At 45.5% G+C, this 24,711-nt stretch overlaps 1 protein-coding gene across 5 annotated transcripts in view; it reads right to left on the minus strand.

Moving 5' to 3' along the window:
• Positions 1-24,711, minus strand: part of KYAT1 (kynurenine aminotransferase 1) — an 825,974-nt gene that overhangs the window by 595,118 nt on the left and 206,145 nt on the right. For 4 of the 5 annotated variants that reach the window (XM_069609197.1, XM_069609195.1, XM_069609198.1 and 1 more), the window contains one exon: positions 6,553-6,774. In XM_069609197.1, the coding sequence (XP_069465298.1) occupies positions 6,553-6,605 (53 nt within the window). In that variant the 5' untranslated portion in view covers positions 6,606-6,774. The remainder of the gene's footprint in view (positions 1-6,552; positions 6,775-24,711) is intronic. The other variant, XM_069609194.1, reaches the window with a different exon arrangement.

Raw genomic sequence — 24,711 nt, forward strand, 5'->3', positions numbered from 1 at the left:
CCCGGGAACCTCTTGCACAAAAAATTAGGGGGGATCCCCAGGTGGGAGGCCTCATGGTTGGAGGGGTGGAATACAAAGTGGCACTATACATGGACGACATGCTGTTGCACCTATGGAACCCCTCAAGATCAGTACCAAGGGCGATACAGTTGATCGAGCAATATAGCAAACTATCGGGCTTTAAGGCTAACAGGGCCAAGTCAGTCCTGTTTCCATTGAAGGTGGGAGGCCCAGAGGACGTGAACAGAATTTGCCCCATTGGGATTAACGGTCCAGTGGGATACACTGCGATATCTGGGGATAAATCTTGCTGGGAGGACGGTGCCTTGTTTGAAGCAAATTTCCCCCCTCTAGTTAAAGGATTTCGAGCCGACCTTGATAAATGGGGGAAGCTGACTATGTCTTGGCTAGGGCGCTTAAATGCCCTGAAGATGATTTGCATGCCAAGGTTTTTGTATGCATTTCTGATGCTCCTGATCTGCATTCCCGAGACCTTTTTTCGGGAAACAAAGGGGGCGATGCTGAAGTTTTTGAGGAAGGCCAAGAAAGCAAGAGTGGCGCAGTGTCCTCGCATTGCCCAAAAAGAAGGGGGGGGGGGGACTCCCAGGACTGAACATTTATCATGGAGAAGTACAGCTAAGGGTCCTCATACCCCACCTTAGGATGCAGAAGGAACTCCAGTGGGTTGAGCTAGATAATACCAACTTAGCCCCCGCCACCGTGGCAGAGTGGCTGTGGGCACAGAGAAGTAAGCTTCTGCGCAGAATTCGGGATCACCCGATCCTGGGAACCATATGGGAGATTTGGAGGGAAAGGGTAGACATGCAAGGGGTCACCACTTGGCCGTCTCCCCCGAGTCATCTTTGGGTGACTGGAATCCAGGAGGCAATACCAAACCCAGAGAGATTCCAAACATGGTTTGAGGCGGAGCTGGAGAGGGTGGGCCAACTCTGGAAAGCGGGCACCTTCATCACAATCACCGATCTTGAGGGAGTATTGGGCATAGGGGCTCTCTCTGTCTTTTCGTACCTTTAACTAAAGGGTGTCCTCACGAGCGAAAAATGGAAAGATAGGATACAGAGGGACCTCACCCCCTTTGAACAAATACTAGATAAAAGAAAGGAAACAAAGGGCTTGATCTCAGCTATGTATAGTGTGCTGTTGAATGCAGGGAACCGGTCAAAGAAGAGCTTGAACCTAAAGTGGGAAAGAGATATGGGAAGAGAAATAGATTCAGAGCTCTGGCAGAGGCTGTGCATGGGGGCCTCGTGACCTTGATCTCTAGTCAGTACAAGTTACACGCCATTAAGCTTCTCCACAGATGTCAATATGACCCGGTCAGGCTATCGAAGATGTGCCAGTCAGCAAGCCCTGTGTGTTGGCGATTGTGTGGGGAGAGGGGCGACTATTGGCACATGTGGTGGGGATGTTCTTGTATTCAGGTGTTTTGAGACGAGGTGCTGGGGTGGATTGAAGATTTAGATGGAATCCAACGTATTAAAACCCTGTTGCTGGAGGAAGTCGAGGGGGAACTCAGAAGGCTGACGGGGGTAGCGGTGCCCCTGCTGCTGGCAGTACGGGCCTGTATAGTTATGAAATGGAAAGGTGTCAGGTCACCAGCAAAGAAAGAATGGATCAATTTTGCTATAAACATATTTACGATGGAAAGGATAACTGCAGCGCTTATGGGAAGGGGGCACCACATCAGTCAATATGGGGGGAATTCATGGCCTGATACCTGGGGGATTAGAAAAGGAATGTTTTACGGAGAAACAGTCGGCATAATAATTGAACGTTGTAGAGACAATGGTAGAGGGAGGGACCACCCTACCCTCAGAAGTGACTACCCGATCGGACAGTTTCACAGTAAGGAGTATGCCTCCCACGAGGCGGCTCAAGACACTTGCTAGCAATAGGTGCAAAGACTCTACCAAACCGCAACCGTTCACGGGGGGAGAGGGAGGGATGGGGGGGAGAAAAGTAGGTTAAGACTGAGATGTGTCCTTGGAGGGAGGGGGTGAATGCAAAGTTTTTTTAAAATGTATAATCTTCATATTTTATTGCTGTTGTTTTAATATAAAATCTATAATAAAAACAAAGTTGAAAAAAAAGGGAACTAGAAAGAGAAAGCAGTGGCTGAGCTTCATGAAAGAATGGGAGCTGATCATGCTAAATCACAGGGCCAGAACCCGGAGGGCTGGCAAAAGGCGGCCACCCTCGATTACTTAGGTGCTGAAAAAGTGGAATCAACAAAGGTAACAGATACAGAATATAGTGACCATTCTATCATTGAGTTGACCATTAGCATGCCCGAGGAAGAGATAAGAATGACAGGCGTCAGTGAGATGGAAGTAAATCATGCTGGTAACCGGATCAAATGGTCCGAGAAGAACATAGATAAGGCATGTAACCTAGCGGGTCCCTTGATATCTCTGGAACTTAGTGAACTGGCCCTAGTAAATGCAAATACATTTGAAGAGCGCTTAAAATGATTGGCCTTCAATGCCAGGAAAGTGGTACCAAGGGGATTAGCCATCACGGCCAAACACCACCAAAACCCCTTTGATAAAGCAATAAGGGATGCCAAACAGGAAATGCGTAGGAAAATTAGATGGGCCAAGTGCTTGGGGGCTCTGCTGCCGAGACTTCTACAAAGATTTTAAAAAAACAAGTCAGAATATGGGTCCTGGCTCAAGAGATGCAGCTACTGCTTGAGGCACTACGAAGTTAAGCAACTCATACAATCTGGCGAATGCTCCCAATGGCCAAGGAGGATAGCCAAGAAAACACTGTGAACCCTATTAGTGAGGAAATACATAGGTGCTAGGTCTAAGGCACTCCTTAGAAAGTATACATAGCCATCCGTGGGGTGAAAAGTTCCCGGGCACCGGGACCTAATTGGCTATCTAACGCGGGATTAGAAAAAGACCCTGGTAAGTGGGCACCAATTCTGAAAGTTCTTTTTGCAGTGATAGGGAAATTCCAGCATCGTGGCATACTGCTGCCCGTGTATAAAAAGGGAGACGGAGAACCCACCACAAACATTGTAGACTTCTCTCACTACTTGATGTTACTGGCAAACTATTTGGCTCCTTTGTGCTGGCAGCACTGGAAAATAGGGTCTCCACTTCCAATGTATTGCATCCAATGCAGAATGGTTTCAGGCAAGGGTCGGCCACAATCCACAATATTAATCTGTTAGGTAAACTGATCCATGAGGCCAGCACGCGAGGGAACCCAGGGCTGTATCTGATCTTTGTAGATTTATCGGCAGCAAGAGAGTTGGGCTGCCCAGAGTGGCTCTTGACAATCATTATATTGCTGCACACTAACACAAGCATTCAGGTGAGGCTGGACGGAATGGGTTCCCTTTCGGGAGCAATGGGAAGCAGTAGGGAGTGTGAAACAAGGTGGTGTGCTGGCCCCCTGCTGTTCAACTTGTACCTGAATGGCCTTGTGGTCCGTCTGCTGAAGACGGTGGGCTTCCTCCGTCAAAATTGGCCATACTCCACTGGCTGCCATGTTATATGCCGACGATCTTGTATTAATGGATCGTGCCATCAGCAGGGTTAAAGCTAAATTTGACTAATTCGTAAGATACGCGGTGGTAAATGATTTGTCAATTAACATGACTAAGACAAAGGGAATGGTGGTATCCAGTCGAAAATGTTATCGTACAATATTGGGGTCACAATTGGGACCCATTGAGCATGTGGAACACTTTCCCTACCTGGGCCGAGAATTTGACAACTGTTGGGATTATGACAACATCAAAGAGGCCAAAAAATGAAAAGTGAATGGTGCTATCAGTAACTTTGCAAAGAGAACAGCAGGGTAGTCGATTGAAGGCATGCTTATGCTGCACAAGCAGAGCTACTGCCCAGCCATACTGTACGGCCTAGAGCCCTAGCAATGAAAGATCTGAAATGGCTTGACATACTTGAAGGGCTTATCTGGCAAAGGATGTTGAATCTTTTGCCTTCCACCACTACGGCATTCTTACGCCTAGAGTTGGGACTTGTCTGCCCTAGTAGTCAGGTTATGATGCAAAGAGGAACCCTGTATGTTGAATCCAAAGCCAGACCTCTCTGCCCCATGCTCAAGATACCTGGGGCTGTTCAGGAGCCACCATTGTGCAGCAGAAGGAAAGGAAACTTTAATAACATAAATGAGGCTTGCTTCGCACTAATAAATTGGCAGCTTGATTTCTTAAAGGGCACGGGATTCCCAATGCTAAAACCCATTCTGAAAAAGAAAATCAAGCAATGGCACTGGATACAGAATCACGACCACCTAAGTTCCCTGAATAGTTACAGGTATGTTGCTAGAGTTATACATGTCTACCTTAAACCAAAGGTGTACCTGCGCCCAGGGCTTTAAGTGGGCCGGGGCCTGCCGGGGCTGGGCCCCGGCAGGCTCTGAAATTTCGTTTTGAGGCGGGGCCCTGACGGGGCCCACTAATCTCCCCTGGCAGCCCCGGCCACTCCACGAAAAGGCATTTTTTTCTACAACCTGAAGCTCTCGCTCGTGTGCGAGAGCTTCAGGCTTCAGAAAAAAAATGCCTTTCAGCCATAATGGTGGCGCCTCACCTACGAAGCATCCCTTTAATCAAGTGATGCACGTGGGCCGGCGCCACCATTATGGAGAAAACGTGAGGCCGCTGGAAGCAGAGGCCTTGCTTTCTAAATGCTGAAGCTCCCGCGGATTCGCGGGAGTTTCAGTCTTAAGGAACAGGGCCTCTGCTTCCAGTGGCCTCACCCTTTCAGCCTTAATGGTGATGCTGCCCCTACCCAGCTGGCATGGGGCGACGCCACCATTAAGGCTGAATAGGGAGGCGCTGTCCCCTGCCAGGCAAGCCTATAGAATATAAATGCAGAGATCATCACCCTCTCCCCCATAGGGGAGAGGGTGCTAATCTCTACAACAGGCTGCCTGGCAGGGGTGCCAGTAGCCCATTGAGCCGGGGCTCGTCAAGGGGGCGTGGCCTAACGGGTCATCAAGGCCCCTGCTGTTAGGCCACGCCCCCTCGATGAGCCCCGGCTCGATTTGTAGTGCCACTTAAGGCACTGCCTGCGCCAGTCCCAAAGCCTGGCCGTCCGCAATCTGAACCTGCAATTAAGAATTAATCAACTTACTTTGCAGGCGGTGCAGGGGGGCTACCTAAAAATACCCCGTAATGAGCTTGTGTAAAAAACAGGACATACTAGAAACGGCTAGACACGTTTTTACAGAATGCAGGAGGATTGGACCTGTTTACATGTGTTTGCTGTGTCAGTTTGTCAGCCAATATGACTCGATTAAATCCGATGAATTTTGGGACTATTGCATCAACACCGACCTGGTCACCCCGCACATTGCATTTTATAATGTATGGTGGCGTGTCAACCTGCTACTGAAGAATGAACCAATTCATTAAGGACACTTAAGTTCTAAGTGCTAAGTGTCATGATATATGAATCCAAAACAAATATTTATTTTAATATTTTATGCTCCTATTTTATGATGCAACAGAGATTTTATCAGTATTATGAGATGGGATATGATTTAATGTATGTATGTATGTATGTTTACACAATGGTTTGTAAAGGTTCGTATGAACTAATACAAATACATTTAAATAAATAAATATGACAGCAGCCAGGCCCTGTGTGCAGGATCTCGGGGGTCCAAAATGAGTTTCATGTGACAAGTGCACGGGTAGTATAGGAGAAGCAAGACGCAGAGCAACACAGGTTCGAATCCCGGGTCCGCGCTTAGAAACCTCTTCAGTGTTAAGTGTGTTATAAATAACCAATTATAAGTCAGTCTCTGAATGCAAGAGTGCAGTGTCTCACCTGATTACCAACTTTATTTTTTATTTTTTCTTGTGATTTCTTTTCAAATACAAACTTACACAAACATCATTATAACCAATTTTACAAATGGTTTAAAAACACAAAATAACAATACACTTATACAAACCACATATAAAAATAAGCTCCAATAATTCTAAAAATTTAAAAAGTGAGTGAATTCGAAGATAACATTTACAGTAATTCATAAAGGTTTGATAGAACCCTATAAAGTGCCATTATCAGTGAAATACCATTATCAACACTGTGTAGAGAGTCCCTCAGTGCAGAAGCTCTGTGTATAGCTTGATTGCCATGTGATAATACAGAACACCTGTGTGCAGGATGTCAACGTTTCACCTGATTGCCATGTGACAGCACAGAGTCTTGTGTAGGAGCGGTGTCTAGTTTGCTTACTGTGTGCAGGATGGCAGGGGCCCTAAATACCCCAAAGCGTCTCAGTGTCTTGACTGACTGCAAGGTCATTGCAGGATTTCAACGTCTCACCTGATTGCCACATGACTGTACAGAGCTCATGTGTAGGAGCTCAGCGCCTCACCAGGTTGGCATGGGACATGACAGGGTCTGTGTGCTGGAGCACAGGGACACCAATGGAGGGTGCTATTATTGGTTAATGAATATTCCATGCAACCCAAAGGCAGTTTCTGTCTTCATCACTACTCCCTAGCATGCCATGGGGGGGGGGGGGGATCAGTCTTACCAGACATTTTTCTCTGTGCCCTCCAACCTTCGGGCGGGTACCACAGTGGACATCTTCAGCTGCAGGAAGAAGAGCAGAGGAGGGTTCACCTTCCAGGAATGAAGACTGGACAGATCCCTGAGACGGCCTGGCTGGAGGACTGGGCTATGCTGCACGTGAACCTTGCTCGACACGATTACTCATTTACAGCAGTGATAGAGGAGAGCAGAGCCAAGGAAAAGCCTGCGAAGCAAAGAGAAAACAACAGGTGCCGGGTAGGCTTGGAGTCTGTGACATGGTAATACAGCAGTGAGGCTCCGGACAGGAAAGGTGAACAAGAGTCAACATGTGAGGGTCAACAATGACACATGAGCAGACAAATGAGGACCGGGCACTCGTGTCATTGCAATACAGAGGGCAATTAAGACGTATGTCCATTGAATGAGAATATATTGCTTGGAAGGTTCAACTACACAGCAAGAATACTACCCACTAGGTCATTAAGCACAAGTATACATCATTAATCAAATGCAAACACTTCAAAATCCAGTTTACAGAAATCTAAGTACCATACGGCTCTCAAAGTATGAGATATTACATCAATGTAGTTCATCAGATGTTACATGACTCTGTGTCCTAGATATCACGAGATATTACATCAACATAGTTCATTACAGGTTACATAACTACCCGTGTCCTAGATATCACATATTACATCAACATAGTTCATCACGTTACATGACTCCCGGTGTCCTAGATATCAAATGAGATATTAAATCAGCGTATTTCATCACGTTACATGACTCTGTGCCCCACCACACATTATCATGGATTCCTAGACCCCTGGAAGGGCGCCCCACCACAGATGGTGCTGGATTCCTAGACCCCTGGAAGGGCACCCCACCACACATGGTGCTGGATTCCTAGACCCCTGGAAGGGCACCCCACCACACATGGTGCTGGATTCCTAGACCCCTGGTAGGGCCCCCAACCGCACAAGGTCCTGGATTCCTAGACCCCTGGAAGGGCATCCCACCGCACATTGTCCTGGATTCCTAGACACCTGGAAGGGCTGTCCATTATCGGTATTGGAAGGTCCATCAGTGGACAACCTCATGCAAGGGCCTTGCTCACCGGCTCATTGTCAACTTTGCACATAGATATGGAGAGGGCAGAGACACAACCCAGTAGCCCCTTGCCAGGTTTTGCTCTCATCGTGTCCGGCAAATGTCCTGTTTCCAAAGACTCATTACACAGTGCCAATAGCTGGGGCAGGAGGGCACATTGCTGCAATTCTTGTACACTTCCACTGGGAAGCCAGCCCAACCCGGGGTCAACCAAGTTGCCATTTAGTATTCATGTTTGAAGGTGCTATCATGAAACAGATACCGTACATTAGCAGGAGAATTTGTGAACCCCTTACCGGAGGGTGGTGGGGAATACATGGTAAAGAAACTAGGGGCAAAACAGATGGATAACAGATGAGGGGAGCTCTTGGGATGGGGGTGAGGGTGAAAGGGGTGCAGATACATGAGTGATAGGGTTAAGTCAAATTAGGTAGCAATCTGTAGGTTAAAGTCAGAAAAGCACTCTGCAAAGCAAAGCAAAAACAAAACCTAGTGGCTGTGTCAGCCAGGCTTCAACTATATACAAATAAATACATGATTCTTAACATCCCTGCTGCAAGGAAATGCCTACAAGCAAAGCCAAGCAAACCACCAAGTAGCCTTGGTGTATATGTTATGAATTCTCTTGTTCAGTGCCAAGCAGGTTTACCATTATGTACCAAGTCCCTTGTGCCAGCAGCAAAAGGATGACTGAGCTTACACACCATGAAGCAGCACCAATAGAGCTGCAGTGTTTAGACCCAACAAGGCATGCACTCTCCAACAGGCAGTGTTTGATCATTCAACTATGCAATAACACAATCACCTGATCAACATCAAGGGTGCACCCTTGGCCAACACCCTTCCTACCTAAAGTATCCCCTTTGCCCCCACCACCCACTTGGCCCCGCAACACCACGACAATTACTTCCCTGCCTAGAGGCTCAACAGCCTTCAAACTCCCGTCGAGCCTTTCTTGGGACACCCCATCCACCGCTCCCTTAAGTCTAACAGGATCTACTGCCCCTTGCCTAGGAAGGACACGCTGCAAGCGCCTCAGTTCAAGAACATCAGCAACCTCACTACCCACCACCCTTCCCATCCTATGAACCACAAGGCTACTGAAACCATCCTCACAAACCTACTTACACCAGCCCCCCCTTTGTACCTCTGGTCCATTACCACTTACTCCCCTTGCCACATTTCAGCTTCACCAGGACTGCAAACTGCTTAAGGAAGCCACCCCCAATACACCCTCTACTCCTCTCACAGAGCTCTCATCGCCTCCATCAGTTCCCAAATCCAACCTCAAAAGCGCACTTATAAATGCACGATCATTAGGAGCACATGCTATCAACATACATGACTTACTCCTCGACCAAGATCTTTACTTCTTAGACATCACAGAAACTTGGGTACACCAAGCTTCAGGCCCTCTACTTGCCTTGGCTATCCCCCCTGACTAAACTATCCTCAGGGCCGACTGCCGGGATACCATAGGAGGTGGAGTAGCCCTCATAGCCAAATCCACATTACAGTTCAGATCCTGCCCTCTAGACTCTGTGTTAGGTTATGAACTCCTTCTACTAAAACTTACAACCGACCGCAAACCCACATCAATTTCCTCATCATTTATAGACCTCCGAATAACGCCAACCACCCGAATCCGACATCCCCTTACTCATCACTTCCCTCCTTAAGCCCAATACTAAATTTATTATCCTAGGTGACATCAACCTTGGATATAATGATAATCTGGACCACAAAGCCCTCATTCTCCACGGCCCCCCAAGAAATGCATTTCTCTCCGATCGTAAACTCCCCCACTCATTCCAAAGGAAGAATCTCGACTGGATCTTGACACTAAATGTAAACTTAACTCTAGAATCAATTTCTGAAATCACTTGGTCGGATCACTACCTAATATGCTTTGACATTTTGACCACGAAAACTCAGGATCTGCCTCAAACCAGACCATGCCCTAGCTCGGTGAGAAACACCTGCAAATTTACAGCAGAAAATTGTGTACCGATTCTTGCTGATACATACCCTCAAGACCTACCCAACATCAAATACCAACCCTGACAGCATCTCCACTTTCTATCATATTTGCCTGAAATCTACCATTGATGTTGTAGCCCCGCTCACGTCCAAAATACCCCACAACTTAAAACGAACCAACTTTTGGTTTAATGAAGAGCTTACTGTCCTTTCGCCGTCACAAAAATGGAACACTTACATAAAAAGACCCCAACCACCGTCATAACAAACTCGTGTGTGGTAGCCAACAAAACATACAAATCAGCAATGATAGGCCAAGTAGCCAATTCCCTGAATACTCGCATAAACAATGCCTCCTCTAATGCTAGATAACTATTCTGTATACTTAGAGAACTAGAATCCCCCATCCCCTCCGCCACCTTGGCTAACACTAGCAACGCCTGGTGCACTACTATCCACAAAATGCCCCAGCATCTAAAATCCTTACTATACAAGAGAAAATACTAAAGAAAAGAAAGGAAACTACTGGCTGGTAAAAGTATGCCCTCAATCGAGCCTGAAGCCATCACCAAAATAATTGCCCCCAATTCAAATTCAATACTATTTCCCAAGACCAGGTTCAGGACACCATCTCCACCCTGAAACCTTCTAATTGTAAAGGTGACAGCTTCCATGCACGACTAGTCAAACTTTGTGCCCCTGCGTTAGTACCTATCATTACCCACTTTATTAATGCTTCTGTCCCTGCCAGCATTAAAGCGGCTTGGGTAACCCCACTTCTTAAGAAACCATCACTGGACCCCTCCACACCCACTAACTACCGACCAATTACCACTATCCCTTTCCTTCTGAAAATAGTGGACAACATATCCTATACCCAAGTCCAAGGGAATCTAGAAAGTAACCACCTGTTAGGAGCCAGACAATCAGGCTTCCCAGCCCAAGCACAGCACAGATCCACCTCTAGTAAACCTTAAAATCCAGATGGACATCATTCGAGATTCTGGTAACATGGGTATCTTCCTGCGTCTCGATCTGTCTGCTGCATTCGACCTGGTAGCTATGATAAACTATGCCTTAGAGGAGGAAGGGCTGAATTTAGGATGTCTCAGTGTGAGCACACCCAACCCCAATACAGAAACATCTTTAGGGAATTAGATCTACAGACAGGTCAGGATACCTCACAAGAGAGACCCGATAAACAATGCACAGAAAGGCTACACAGAAAGGATTGTACCTCTTTCAAAATTTAGCCTGACCAGTAATAAGCTGATGAAGCTTTTTAAACAAAACCGGCTTCTGATGCATGGTATAGGGCCCGGAGTTCCTCAGCCACTGCCTCCTCACCGTTGCACAGGCCTCAGGGGTTATTTTGGCAAAAAAAGAGCAGGCCCATGCTTTATCTAACAGAGCTGGCATTAGCATCTCTTATTAGTGCTGGCCTGCAGCTGGTGAAAATCATGGTGTGGCAGTGTAGACAGGGTGTTTGGCCTAGTGGATTTACAATTTGAGGCAACTTCTTTGATTGCTTTATGTGTTTAAGTGTGGCCACAGTATGGCATGCTCGTCAGAGTCACATACACAAAACAGTCCAGTGTGCTCTTGTATGGACATTGGGCACCTCAGGCAAAAACAGGTACATGCATTTTTACATAAGGGAGCACCACATAGACACCCCTAACCAACAGGGTGGCGACCCGTGCAGTGTACAAATCATTGCTGCACACATCACTGCATTGATTTGCCATGGACTACTGTCTGCATGGTGACACACAATGAGCTCCACTTAACTAATCAAGGTGCCAAGTGACATTGACCTGCCATTGGGTGCGTGCGCTAGGCAGTCGCTTGTTTAGACAATTAAAAGACCTTTGATGCTGAGAGGATGCATTTAGTCCATGTCCCAAAGCAGTCACTAGAATACGTAAGCAAGAAAACTAGTTAACTTTTCCAGGGATGCGCCATATGTAACTAAAAAGTAATATTAAAAAGAAAGGTTTTGGTGTGTCAAAGGGACACGAAAATAGTTTAAAACTTTTCTGTGTGGCACATTAATTCTCTTTTGCATAGGTTTGGTCAGCTAACTGATACTTGTGCTGGCCTGGTGAATAAAAATGACCCATGTTCAGTTCTTAACACTGAAATGTTAAGCATATACTCTATAAAAACAATGGATTGTTAAATGAGCCATCACTTTTAAATTGCCCCACTTGAACGGCTGTCAACACAAAGAATGAGGGGCACAGGTTGTGTCACTCCAGAGCATCTTACAAGCTGCGTTTGGAATATGCATTCCTTTGTTTGCATATTCCGAAACGCATCGCAGTCATCTACAAGTCAATAGAGAGCAGCCAGCCGTACATCGCAGAGCAGCGCTCACCTGCAAAGTAGTTGTTTAATCTGTTGTCCAGCAGTTTTCTCTGTGGGCTCCTTACTGTGCCCACCTCCCGAGCTATTTAGCTGAGCTTTTCAGGCTGTGGATGCGCAACCCCCTGGGCATTAGGCTGCGGCCCACCAGAGAGGCGCGCCCCACAGATTGAATACCGCTCGGTTAGGGTGAATGTGTTCTGGATGAGCACGAAGAGAATAGTTTGGATGAGAACCCCATGATTATTGTGTTTTCACCTATACCCCATGACTGGAAACCCTAAATGTGCAATACAAGCCGCAACCCTGTTTTTCTTTCACACTCTTCTCTAGTACGGGAGCAGGAATAGGCTGTGTTTCTACCGATTAAGTGTCGTGTCTGTGACTCTTTTAACCATTTGTGTCTCTGAAAAGCTGAATAGCGCTTTGCATTGTGGGTAGCATAATGGGGGATATAAACTGTGAACCAGCAGTCATCGGAATATGACAAACACCTGTGGGTGTTTCTGAAATTTCAGTACTGGAGAAGAAGAGAGGATGGGTGTGATACCTGAGCCTTTGGATAGACGCGGTAGAGCGGTTAAACTGACGAGTCGTACCCACGCCACCAGCCACGGGACTCATCCAGATGCAGATGGAGTTAAGAATGGACCTGGATCTGAAATAAGACATACCTCGTGTAACCCGAGAGAATGGGTTTAGGGCAGCCTAGACTAGTGCCATTTCCTCCTAAAGGAATCCCAGCACACTTTATGTTTACTCACTATTCGACAACAGCATGTAACTAGCTGGATAAATGGCACGAATATGCATAGAGTCACCCAGACACTTTCCCCAGGAAGGCACATTTGATTTAGACAGGATAACGAATGTGCGTAAGGCGCTAGAGAAGAAATGTGCATGTGCACACCAACGCCAATGGGATAGTTATCTCGACTGGTATACCACCAAAGCTAATAAAAGACGGCTGAATCTAGGACCCAGGTGTTGAAGCACACTCAAGAGAAGCTCCAGGAGCAGGTACGTTTTGAAAACTGAGCAGTCAAACCTGCAGGTACTGACCCATAAAACGAAGTACAAACGATTATATCCTGTACTCCAAGTAGAGTCCCTGTTAAAGGAAAGTCCTAAAGATATTTTGGACACATACAATCAGGCTAATCTTAATGTACCACTTGATAGGCGATTGGTTAGTCCAGACTCTACTCAACTGCCAACGTATCATCAGTCTACCCCAATGTATCCAATGGAAGGCCCATTTAGACCCAAAATACGAGCCAACGCAGGAACGTTTGAAGGGTTTGCGACCACAACACTTAATACCATTGCTGGTACATTCCAGCTCAGACAGCTCACACGAGGAGGAGATACTATGGTGACTGTACATGCTCCATGGAGTGCTACCGATTCCTTTTTTTTAAAAGTATTTTTATTGGCATTTTGCGTGAACGGATCGACAACAACCCCGCACCTCGCAGCCGCCCTCCTCCTTTTTCCCGCCCCCCTCTCCCTTCTTTCTCTTCTGGTGCATTTACTTATTCGGGTTCCCACTGGTACACAAACCCCAAAATCAAGTAATGATAACAATCAACCAGGTGCAGAGCATAGCAACCCTTTGCTTTCCATTCCTCTCACATCCCAGTCCCTCAAGCAACCCCCTTTTCCCCTAACCCCACTTCTTCCAACCCCGCCCACCCGCCTCTGTACCATTTACCTCCCCATTCCCGCCTTTCATGGAGGCTGCAAATATGCAGAGGAACGCAGCTCATTCAGCATCTGGCTCCAGCAGTGCTCCAGATAAGATTTTGAGGTGGGAGTATTTTACTTCCTATTTTGTAACTTTGAGAGTAAAAATGACTTTTCTCCTTTGCAAGAGAGACATGCGACATCCAGCCGACGTGTGCAAAAACTGTATGGAAATCATTACTATGCAGCAGCTTTCTGCATTGTGGAAGAATACACCTTTCATTTGTTTCTCTAAGGTCTGGCCATTTCATCTCTCCTGTATATATTTAAAATGTTGAGAACACAAAAACCTAGCCAATTACATAGTAAAGCAAGCATGAATGGTATTGTGTATTTTGAGGTTCGATAGCAGAATTGTCTTTTGATGTTTACGGAGTCCTCTTTTCCTGGAGTTATTACTACCTAATGGTATGCCAGTGTTATGATACAACAGTGCAGCGAGGCAAGGAATCCATGCTCAATTCTATATCTAATCTCACGGTCAAATGCTCATTTATATAATGCTTTCGGCAAAGCGCTGTACATAGAACATATTTATCACAAATATCACCAAACCGAAGTCGGTACTCCTTTATCAACCTTGAAAGGATGAAAGGCTGAGTTGGCCTTGCTGGGATTCAAACCTGCAACCTACAGATCACACACATATCGCAGCAACAAGTGCTCAACCAGCTGAGCTATCTTATTGGATAACATCCTTCAGAGGTCGGTTAACTGAGTATTGACTGAGGTACAATAATCACAGTGCCTACATGTTGGAGGAACCATGTATGAAGCGCAACATTAAGTTAAATACCTACCTGGATTATCACAGGGACAGGTTTTGCTGAGTTTCTATTTCAATTACAAATGTAACTTTCATTTGTTTGTTTTTGAACAGCGCTTACACTTCCAGGAGAGTCAGGTGTTGGATGTTTTAGCTGTAGTCTTGAAGATTTGAGAGGCTAGAGCACCTGTGATTGGTGTAATGACAATCACTGACCCTTGGGCAAAGACTCTGCTGCCACTGACCATTTATAGTCATGTACCCCATTGACTGCAAGATTGAATGGATGTAAACTAGATCATGCATACTCATCGTTTTACACCATGTTTTTATAATTACAGTGTAAATTAAATTAATAGTGTAAACATGATTTGCCTCCGCAAGATTATGCACACAGCACAACTCTAAAATACAATTGTGCAATACTGGTTTGCTTTCATTGCAATACAAGCATAATTTGTTACAAAATATGAATTCTCAATTGCAACTTAGTTTTCCATCTTATTAATTTTACGATCCTAAAATGCTAGGAAACTAAATATGCACAGTGCTTATGTTTGCTCCATGAGCAGCAACAGAGCAGAAGTTGAATGGAAAGAAACCATTCCTTTATTCACAGTGTGCAGTTCCTTTTTTTTTTAAAGGATTCAGTGAAATACATTCTGTTTCGATGGCTTGCAATTACATCAAAAGAAGCCTTGTGGTTTCTGTCAAATAGCCTGACCTTTGCACTGCCCTCTGCTTTAAAAGTGTGTGTAAATGTACACAGGAAAATAACAAAGCTGTCGTATTTACAAGATTATCATGCGTAAAAAGGCCCGGTACTGGTACCCGGAGGCCTGGGCTCCAGTCTACCGTGATCCCTTCCTCCTGCTCCGGGTCGTGACTGTCTGCAAGATCTCTAACTTTGCCATCGCTCACCTGCAGACATCCACCATCCATTGCACTACAGATTGTCCCTGGGTTTCTTCCAGGCAAGGGTTATCCGCTGGCAGGCAAATATCAACAGAAACTGGGCCAGCCGATTTCGCGATTTGTGTTGCTTCCCCCCTGGCGTCATAGGCCATAAACACACCTTCGGGCCACATTCAAAACTGGAGCCTAACAACTCAATCTTAGCCATAACTGCTCCCCAATAGCGTACAATAGCCGTGCATTCCTAGATCATGTTCCAATGCCCCGACGGTCCCAACCCACAATGCAGGCAATCTTGACTAAGGGTGTCATTCATAGCATGAAGTTTAGTCGGGGGTCACAAACTATGCAGTATGTTGAACTGAATGAGTTGAAACCAAGCGTTTCTCGAGACCTTGCGAACCTGCTCCCAAATCTTCATCCACTCCTCTCAGATATCTGACAGTCCCCATCCCTTTGCCACTTTCTCTTTGCCTACAGGTCCTTCAGGGGGGTCTCACTGTTCACTGCCTGGTAAATGCGGGAGATTTTGGCCCCACCTCCACCGTGATCGAGCATCACTTGCATCAATGGACTCGTGCTCGGCTCCTTGGGTATCTTCGCCCCATATTGCAGCTAGCCGCTTGGTCATCACCCCCTATGTTAAAAAATGTCCCTTTGAAATCCCGTACGGTGCATTCCACTCTGCAAACGGCATCAGTCTTCCTCCCTCACACAGATCCCCCACTGTCCGGCATCCCTTTTCCCTCAAGCACACAACCCCTACCCTCCCAATTACCTGTCGTAGCTTCGGGTCCGCACTCCATGGCCGATCTGGACTATATAATCCTGCGACATGCATCCTCCCCGAGAAGCTTTTTCCATACTGCTCGTACCATCTGAAACACATTTGTCACCCAGCTGCCCTCTATCGTGCACCACAACAGCTCCGTCCCTTACTGATTTGTTTAACATTGTTCAAATCTTTACAAAGATACAAGAAGACCCTGCTAAATTTCAGGAGGAATTGCAGGTCATTATTGACTGTTATCACCCCACATGTGTTGATCTGAATCAGTTGCTAGGAGCGGTATTGCCCACAGATACGTTCACTTTGCTTAAAGTACACGCATATTGTCCAGCTGAAGAACCAGCTACTGCTAAGGATTTGAAAGCATTTACTGATGGGCTGGTGCAAACTATTATTCAAATGCATCCTCCAATGACAGATGGGTCATATATGCATGTAAGCAAGCTAAGGGAGAAAATCCGGCGGAATATCTAGAACATTTAAAGAGAAGTTTTGAACAGTATTCTAGATTGCGTACTGGTAGGAAAGCAAGCTGTGGTGGCCCAGTATGTGATGGGATTGCAACCCAAAGTGTCATAAGCCAGGGTTGACAGGTTGGGAAAGAAAGTCATTAGTGGATTTTTGTTGGCCACACAGCGTTTTCATCAGAAGGTTGAGAAGCAAAAATATACTACTGAAGCCAAGTTAATGGCATTGCAAATACAGATTTTGCAACCTCCAGAGGGAAGGGGAGGGCTTTGCCCCCAGATCTGGGTGGGCGAGGATGGGGAAGAGGTAGAGAAGCACCGCAGTCGGTCGGGCCAAGGCAAACTGCTGGAAGGTATTACACCAACACATATAGCGAACAATGCAACTATTGTAAAGAGTACGGACACTGGAAAGCCAAGTTTCCACATCAGTCTCAGTACAATGGTCGAGGCAGGCGGCCAACCGTGCCATGGGAAATGGCAAGAGTTCCACCTCCACCACCAGTGTTATCGACCAATGTTTAGGATTGCCAAAGGGTCCCTGCACTTGTTGCACCGCTTAGTTCGATTCATCCTACTGCCTCGTATGTGGACTGTGTGGGATATATTGACCCACATCACTAAGCTGCATTCGTGTAGAAACAACCGCAAACGGGTTGCGCTGGCTCCTGTGAGCGCCATGGCTCAAAACTGCGTTTTGCAACAACAATAAAAATGGCTGCACTGTCCTACCAAGCACACATCAAGCAGGATGGAACCAGGGGGCACATTGAAGGAGCTTGCCAGTGGGTTCCCACATAAACAAAAGGAAGAAAGTGGAAAAAGCAGCGTTGGTTTGCTGAAGAAGCCAAAATATCAATTGAAAAGAAACCCTTTCTCACCTTTAAAAAAATGCGTCTTTGACGCTAATTCTCTCTGTTCCTTAAAGCCACTGTGAATAATAAGCCCTACCAAGCCCTGTGTGTTTCACTGTGTCTCAGCAAGACAAGGCAGGATTCTAAATTGGCAAGCCCAGTCAAACCAAAAAAAAAAAATCAACCAGGAACCTTACTTTTACTCACACGGGAAACGCTGTCATTTTCTTTGCAAAAGTATCCAAAACTCAGCTGTTCAGAGCGGGACTCTAACTAGCTGAGCCATGCTTGTTTCAATGTATCCGTGTTTCAGACCAACTTCAGCACTTCAGGAGAATAACTATAGCTGCAGACAGTGTGTGAATCTGCATGAGATGAAAAGTTTAATTTGAAAAGGAAGGCCAGCTGCACCACATGTAAAAAAATTGGCTTTTGCAAACTAAAGAAAAACAAATGCCTGTGTGTTGGAACAGTACATTGGTGAATGAAAAGCTGCTAGTTTTTGGCAATATGAAGGGGTTTGTTGCTTGTGAGATAACATGGGTTATTTTATGCAACCGGCTTGCTTTAATTCTGGATCTAAGATCAGAAATGAAAGGTTAAAACAATGATGGCTAGAGTTGCAAGTTGAAAAACCGGTTTTCTGCTTGGAGGGGTGGCACCGAAAGGAGGGCTCTCTCTCAGCAGATACTGAAAGCTGCCTGATAATTACAGGGTTGAACAGACTTTCGTCTCTGCTGGGACCCTGACAATGAAGCTCCCAGGGAAGGAAGCCTGAGGTGTGAAGGGGCAATATAACTTCAATCAAGGGAGAAACCCCCACCATGCTCTGAAGGAAATGACAGTTGGCAGCAGTTGAAGTTATAGAAAAAGAAATGACCCAGGGACAAAAGGAACTGCCATTTGTTCACAAAGGCTATTTCAGGAATAAACTTTAAAGACTCCAATATCTGCAGCAAGACTTTGAAAAATTGTAAGAATGTCACAGTTTAAAAGTGATTTTTTGTGCTTTCTTTTGAGACATGATAGAACTCATTGCCACCTTGGGAATAGAAAGGGCAAAGTATTGAAGATAAATCGAAAAGTATCAATGTTGCAAACATAACATTTTGTACATACATTCCTTAGGATAATTTGCATTTGTGCATAAAGGTGCGGAATTTTAGGCCGAATCTTTCATGTTCAAAATTGCAAAAATGTATCAGAAGGGCGAAACAAGGTCCCACAGACTGGAGGATTGGACGGATATGTGCTGCACAAAATATGTAACCTATGTATATAATTTGCCAAGAGATTGCAATGGTGTAAATGTATGTTTTTGGCAAATCGGATTTTAAGTAAATGGGGGAGTTTTTGGACATTGTAAAACTCACCTCATAAATCTGACATAATTCCCTTGGAAATCCAACCAGTTGAGAGCAAGGCGGAGATTAGCACCCCTATCCAATCCAAAGTTTAGGGGCGTGCTTAGTTAACCCTGCCCAGCCTATACTTTGATGATGTCATTATGCACTATAAATAAGGGTCCCTGACAAGACTCTAGACACACACACTCTTCCTGATTTCCTGCGCTGCGTTCCTGTACGCGTCATCTTCCCGTCATTAGTGGATGTTTTGTTGGCCACACAGCATTTTCATCAGAAGGTTGAGAGGCAAAAAGATACTACTGAAGCCAAGTTAATGGCATTGCAAATACAGATTTTGCAACCTCCAGAGGGAAGGGGAGGGCTTTGCCCCCAGATCTGGGTGGGCGAGGATGGGGAAGAGGTAGAGGAGCACCGCAGTCGGTCGGGCCAGGGCAAACTGCTGGAAGGTATTACACCAACACATATAGCGAACAATTCAATTATTGTAAAGAGTACGGACACTGGAAAGCCAAGTTTCCCCATCAGTCTCAGTACAATGGTCGAGGCAGGTGGCCAACCGTGCCATGGGAAATGGCAAGGGTTCCACCTCCACCGCCAGGGTTATCGACCGATGTTTAGGATTGCCAAAGGGTCCCTGCACTTGTTTAAGTAAATGGGGGAGTTTTTAGTTTAGGGGCGTGCTTAGTTATCCCTGCCCAGCCTATACTTTAATGATGTCATTATGCACTATAAATAAGGGTCCCTGACAAGACTCTCACACTCTTCCCGATTTCCTGTTCTGTGTTCCTGTACCCGTCATCTTCCAGATCCAGACTCCAACTACAAGGCCAAGCATTGCTGATCCTACTCCATGGGCCACTGAAGCACACAGACAGTACTGATCCCATTCCCAGCAAGGCCTACAATATAAAAAAACACACTAAATGTCCCATTAACCAGGGGAAAACTGTGGTACCTTTGGCATCCTGATCCAGCCTGGCTTGCTGCCACTCATTGCATGCTGTTCAGAAGTGCTATCCGGTAACCAGAACTGTCCAGCTGTTTGCCAGGCACCCTGCCGTGTAGGGACCAGAACCGTTGACTGTCCAAAATCCAAAAACTAAAAAGTGGACTGTGAGTATCAATTGCCACCCTATCTAAACCCATTGCCTATCTTGCCTTTGTTCTCATCCCACTCTCTAGGTCACCCTATCCTTATCCTGATACCTTGTTCAAACTGTCAAAATAATTCTTGCACCCTGCCCTTGATTTCTAGTGCCAGCGCCATCTCTGTAGTAATTTTGTCTTGTGAAATCCTGAGCCATTAATCCTATTCCGAGTGATCGGACTGGTTCCGCCAGGGTGGGGGCTGGGGCGAGGGGGTTGAACTCGCAAATCAACCCTGGACCTTTCTGTGTCCCTCTTTGGTGGCCTACCCTGAATACTCTAGTGTAGAGTAAAACTATTCTAGTCACAACTGATGTTCTTTCCTTTCTCGCGCCTTCATTTACTCGAAGTGCACCCTCTTAGATCTTGCATAACTCATTCAATTTACCAGCTGGAGACTTAATTTCACTTACAGATTATACCTGTGATATACAGCTATCTACCTACCTAAAAAACACATATTTCACCTGTTTTTCAAAGAAACCGTTTTAGTACATTTACACGGGAAACAGAAATATTTGCTAAGTTTCCAACGTGTTATTTTGATTGTAAACTGTTTTAAATCTTCCATTCATTTTTCGAACTGTATGCTCTTGCGAATCCATTGCTTGTGATTGTTTGTAGCTTTACATTGTTGCTTGAGTGAAGAACTGTATTTGATTCAAGGTTTTTGCACACATTCATTATTTTATTCATCCATTTCCGAGTGTCCTTTTTAACATTGCAAGGGTTTCAAAAATCTGTTTTTCACTCTTATTTGGGATGGGAAGGTCGGATTTGAATTCTGTTTTTAGCTTCTTATTCATGATCACCTGCTGCTTCCTTATATCCAGAATTGATTATTTTTGGGTTAAGGGAATAATGCAGGGGGAACTTCTATCTTGGGTGCTATCTGTCCGAAATCAAAAGTGCTCCTATTCTGCTGCGCTGTGCATGTAACTCCACTAAAAAGTCAAACCCAGTGCATTGCCCACATTCTCATTTGTAACTATCATTCCATTGGTGATTGCTGCCCTATATTAAAAGTGAGTGATTTCTTTAGAATTTTAAATAAATAAATAAATAAATAAATATTGTATTTTACCAATCAGCCTGGTTCATGGTCCATTGTGACCTGGGGTATTTGAAAAGGGGGTGTGATATGTGTGGTGTATCATCCCAAAATGGAATCCACATAAATAAGGAGGAAAGCACTTCAGTTAGGCGCTACATACTAGGCCGAGACCAAGGTGTGCGTGTTGCCTGATTGAAATCCTTAACAAACCGTATTGTTGCAAGTTAGAAGGTTGGCACTGGGGCATCACGCTCCACTTTTCAAAGCTTCTGCATTTCACGAACAAAGCATTCTGCTGAGGTAGTTAACGTGATGGGCAGAGGAGGGACTCCAATCCCTCATCCGGTGTCCACTCTGCTCAAGGTAACGAGGGGTCCCATTTACGACCAACATTCTCTTTTGCTGAGCCCTTGTTTCCCAGTAAATTTGTTTGGATTAGACTTTTTATATAAATTGAGCGGCTCTTTTTTAATTTTTTATTGTGATTTCATTTACAGAAAACCTTACACAAATTGGTACAAAACATTAAAAAGAAAGGTGCAATTTATACATTTCCTATCCAATTAAAATACATACATCTTAAGTAGAATCAATAGAATGTAAGAAACAAACAAGTGCAAGAAATAGGGACACAGTCTCACCCCACATGAGTCTCGACCAGAACATCTGAGCAGTCAGAGGAAAAAGTCCCATTCCTTATCAAAGGAAACCAATCTTTTCGAAGTTAGAGAATGGCCGTCCATAATCCAATGTTTTAAAGTTTCCGTACTACTAGTAGAAAGATTTGGGTAAGTCTGAATCACAAATACGTAGTACTTGCCTTTTGACATGGGAAGCATTTAAGATGTTCCAACAAATCACCCACCATGCGAGGAAACCTAGCATATTCCTGATAGGATGAATATGTAGCCAAGGCTTCCACAGTCATTCTCCAGTTATCCCTGAAGATTTTAGATTTTACCGCCTCGGGATTACCGAACAATTCCAACTCAGATGACCCAATTCGCTCCAGCAAAGTATGCATCTGATCCCTAAATAAAGTCACAGATTTTACAGAGCAATTTACCAGAATCAGGTGGAAATTAGCATGAAGGGAATTTAGCTGAGGGGACAAACACTTGTGGAAAGTCGACAGCTATTTCCACTGCAATCTGGCATTAAGGGAAATCAAGTTCAACTCATGTCGAATGATTGCATTGGGAATAGAACCAGAGAGCCCCAGCAAATATTTCCAGAGCAAGCCCTGCATGGTATCCATACATAGGCGCAAGGTCACAGAAGCCATGTGTAGGCCATACAATAGCGCTGGGTCAATAGTTCCCAATTAAAAGGCTGCTCTATTTAATATTCCCCAGATGGTATGTATCTTGAAATTCCGGCTCACAAGGAGCACGAGGTGCTGGCAGTATTACAGGAGATTACCCATTTGGACTCCAAGTACCGGCCTGCCACCTCCTGTGCACAGCTGGAGCTGTTAGACCGGGTCCCAATCAAATGATGGTCAACCCATGCTCTTGCCCTGTGTACCGCAGTATCCCATGTCCCAAAAGGCTGAAGAGGCAGTATTTGTCCTGTGATAGAATCCCTTCTCCAGCAAGGTATTATTGTCCCAACCCACAGCCCGTGTAATACTCCTATTTTGCCTACTAAGAGGCCAGGTAAAGTAGGTGGTGCTGGTTGGTTACATCCGGACCAGTGTGGCTTCATAGAGGGGCGCAATACGACCATGTACCCGTGCAGATTACATCATGTTATAGACCAGGTACGAGAGTTGGGGCAGGAATTGGCCATTGCATCAATGGATGGGGTCAAAGGTGTTGAATCTGTGGAGAGGGCTTGGTTATTTAAGGTTTTGGAGGCCTTTGGGCGGAAATACAGAGTTGGTTGAAACTCCTATACACTGGTCCCATGACATGGCTGAGGACTGGCGGCTGGGCGTCTTCCACATGGGAGCTAGAAAGAGGCACCCGCCAGGGTTGTCCGGTGTCCCCCATTTTGTTCTCATTAGCATTGGAAATGCTAGCTGGATACTTCATGATATATAAAGGGGAGCCAGGGATACAAGTAGGGGGGTGCTGCATAATGTATCACTCTATGCAGACAATGTATTATTGTATCTAAATAACCCTTTGGTGAATGACCCCATGGTATTGGTGATTCCTGGACAACTTTAGGAAGTTGTCTGGTTCAATACTGTTCCCCTTGCCGGCATTGTGGAAGAGTCAATGGAGCGATCTGCCAGATTGGGGTCTTAAATGGGAAGGGGAATCGTATAAGTATTTGGAAGTTCAAATATTTCATACAATGGAAGATACATTTGTATATAACACAGGGAGAGCTCCGTCTAGCATACGTGATGGCAGAGTGACTGCCGTTATCAGCTGGAAAGGTTGTTGGACTGTGAGCGGTCTTTCTCCCCTGAGCATTACCTTCAAGGCGGAGTATCCTTTCAAATACTGATTTGCAGCGCAGAGCGCTGTGGAGTTACTGCAGAGTGACTGCAGTTATCAGCAGATGCTGCAGGACTCCCAGAGCGGTGAGACAAGAGATATTTTCTTCCCGGACAAATACAGTGAGCTGCGCTCTGAGCCTGGGGCACTTGGTTGTTAGTTACTCCCTAACCCCTCGGTAAGCCGAAATTGGGAACTTTCTACATCATTGATACAACGAATTTTGTGTACAAGCTAAGTTCTGATCTCCTTCATGCACTGACCCACGGGTGCTAATATCATGGGGAAACGTAATTCAACCAAACCCTCTAAACCAGTCCTCAGGAGGACAGCGTCCCGAGCAACCAAACGTGGGCGCAGTCCCCTGCCTGCTGCTACCATTAAATTGCTAAATCAACAATCCAAGAAAGCGAAGCAGGCTACATGTGCCACTTTAGTCCCCACCCAATAGAAATTGACTGAATACTTTGAAAATAAAACTCCTACAATCAAACTGGGAAATGAGACGGCTGGGAAAGCCGTCTTGGGTAAATGTGACATACATCCTGTTAGTCTATTACAAAGCTCGTTCTGGATTGACGACGAGTCTTTGTTAAATCACTGCTTCAATTTGAAGCAAAATTCACTTGGCCCACAAAACTCCAGCTTCCCTAATCTGAGAAGCACCAATCTATCTGCCACACCCAACGTGGACCAATTGGTCACACCTGAGTTTTCCTATTACTCTGACAGTGATGAGGGAGAATCAGAATTTGCCCTGGAAGAAAATTCTAAGTGCCCCATGGTCCGGGCTCACGGCTCCTTAGAAGCCTCCTTGGAAACGATAGTTGCTAAACTGGATGCGCTAATTGTTTTATGTTCTAAACTTGCCGAGGATAATCTGGCAATTAAACATTTTATGCCTGAGATTCCGGAGGCTATCAGGGACCATTTGAAGCCAGACCATTTGCCCCGCGACCCTACTGGAATTTCTCCCCTTTATACTCAGATGGGGCAATTACCATCAGAGTTGTAGGGAGGCCCTAACCAATGGTGGTCGGATCCCGCATGGCCAAATTGTAAAGTCCACGAAGAAGGCACATCCGGTGGTCTTGCAAGGCCCCTCTTTAAGGGTCATGGCAGGGTCAAGAGAGCAAGCAACGGAGGGCTTA

Source organism: Ambystoma mexicanum, chromosome 8 (genome assembly GCF_040938575.1).
Source record: "Ambystoma mexicanum isolate Mex_15411 chromosome 8, UKY_AmexF1_1, whole genome shotgun sequence".
Classification (NCBI taxonomy): domain Eukaryota; kingdom Metazoa; phylum Chordata; class Amphibia; order Caudata; family Ambystomatidae; genus Ambystoma; species Ambystoma mexicanum.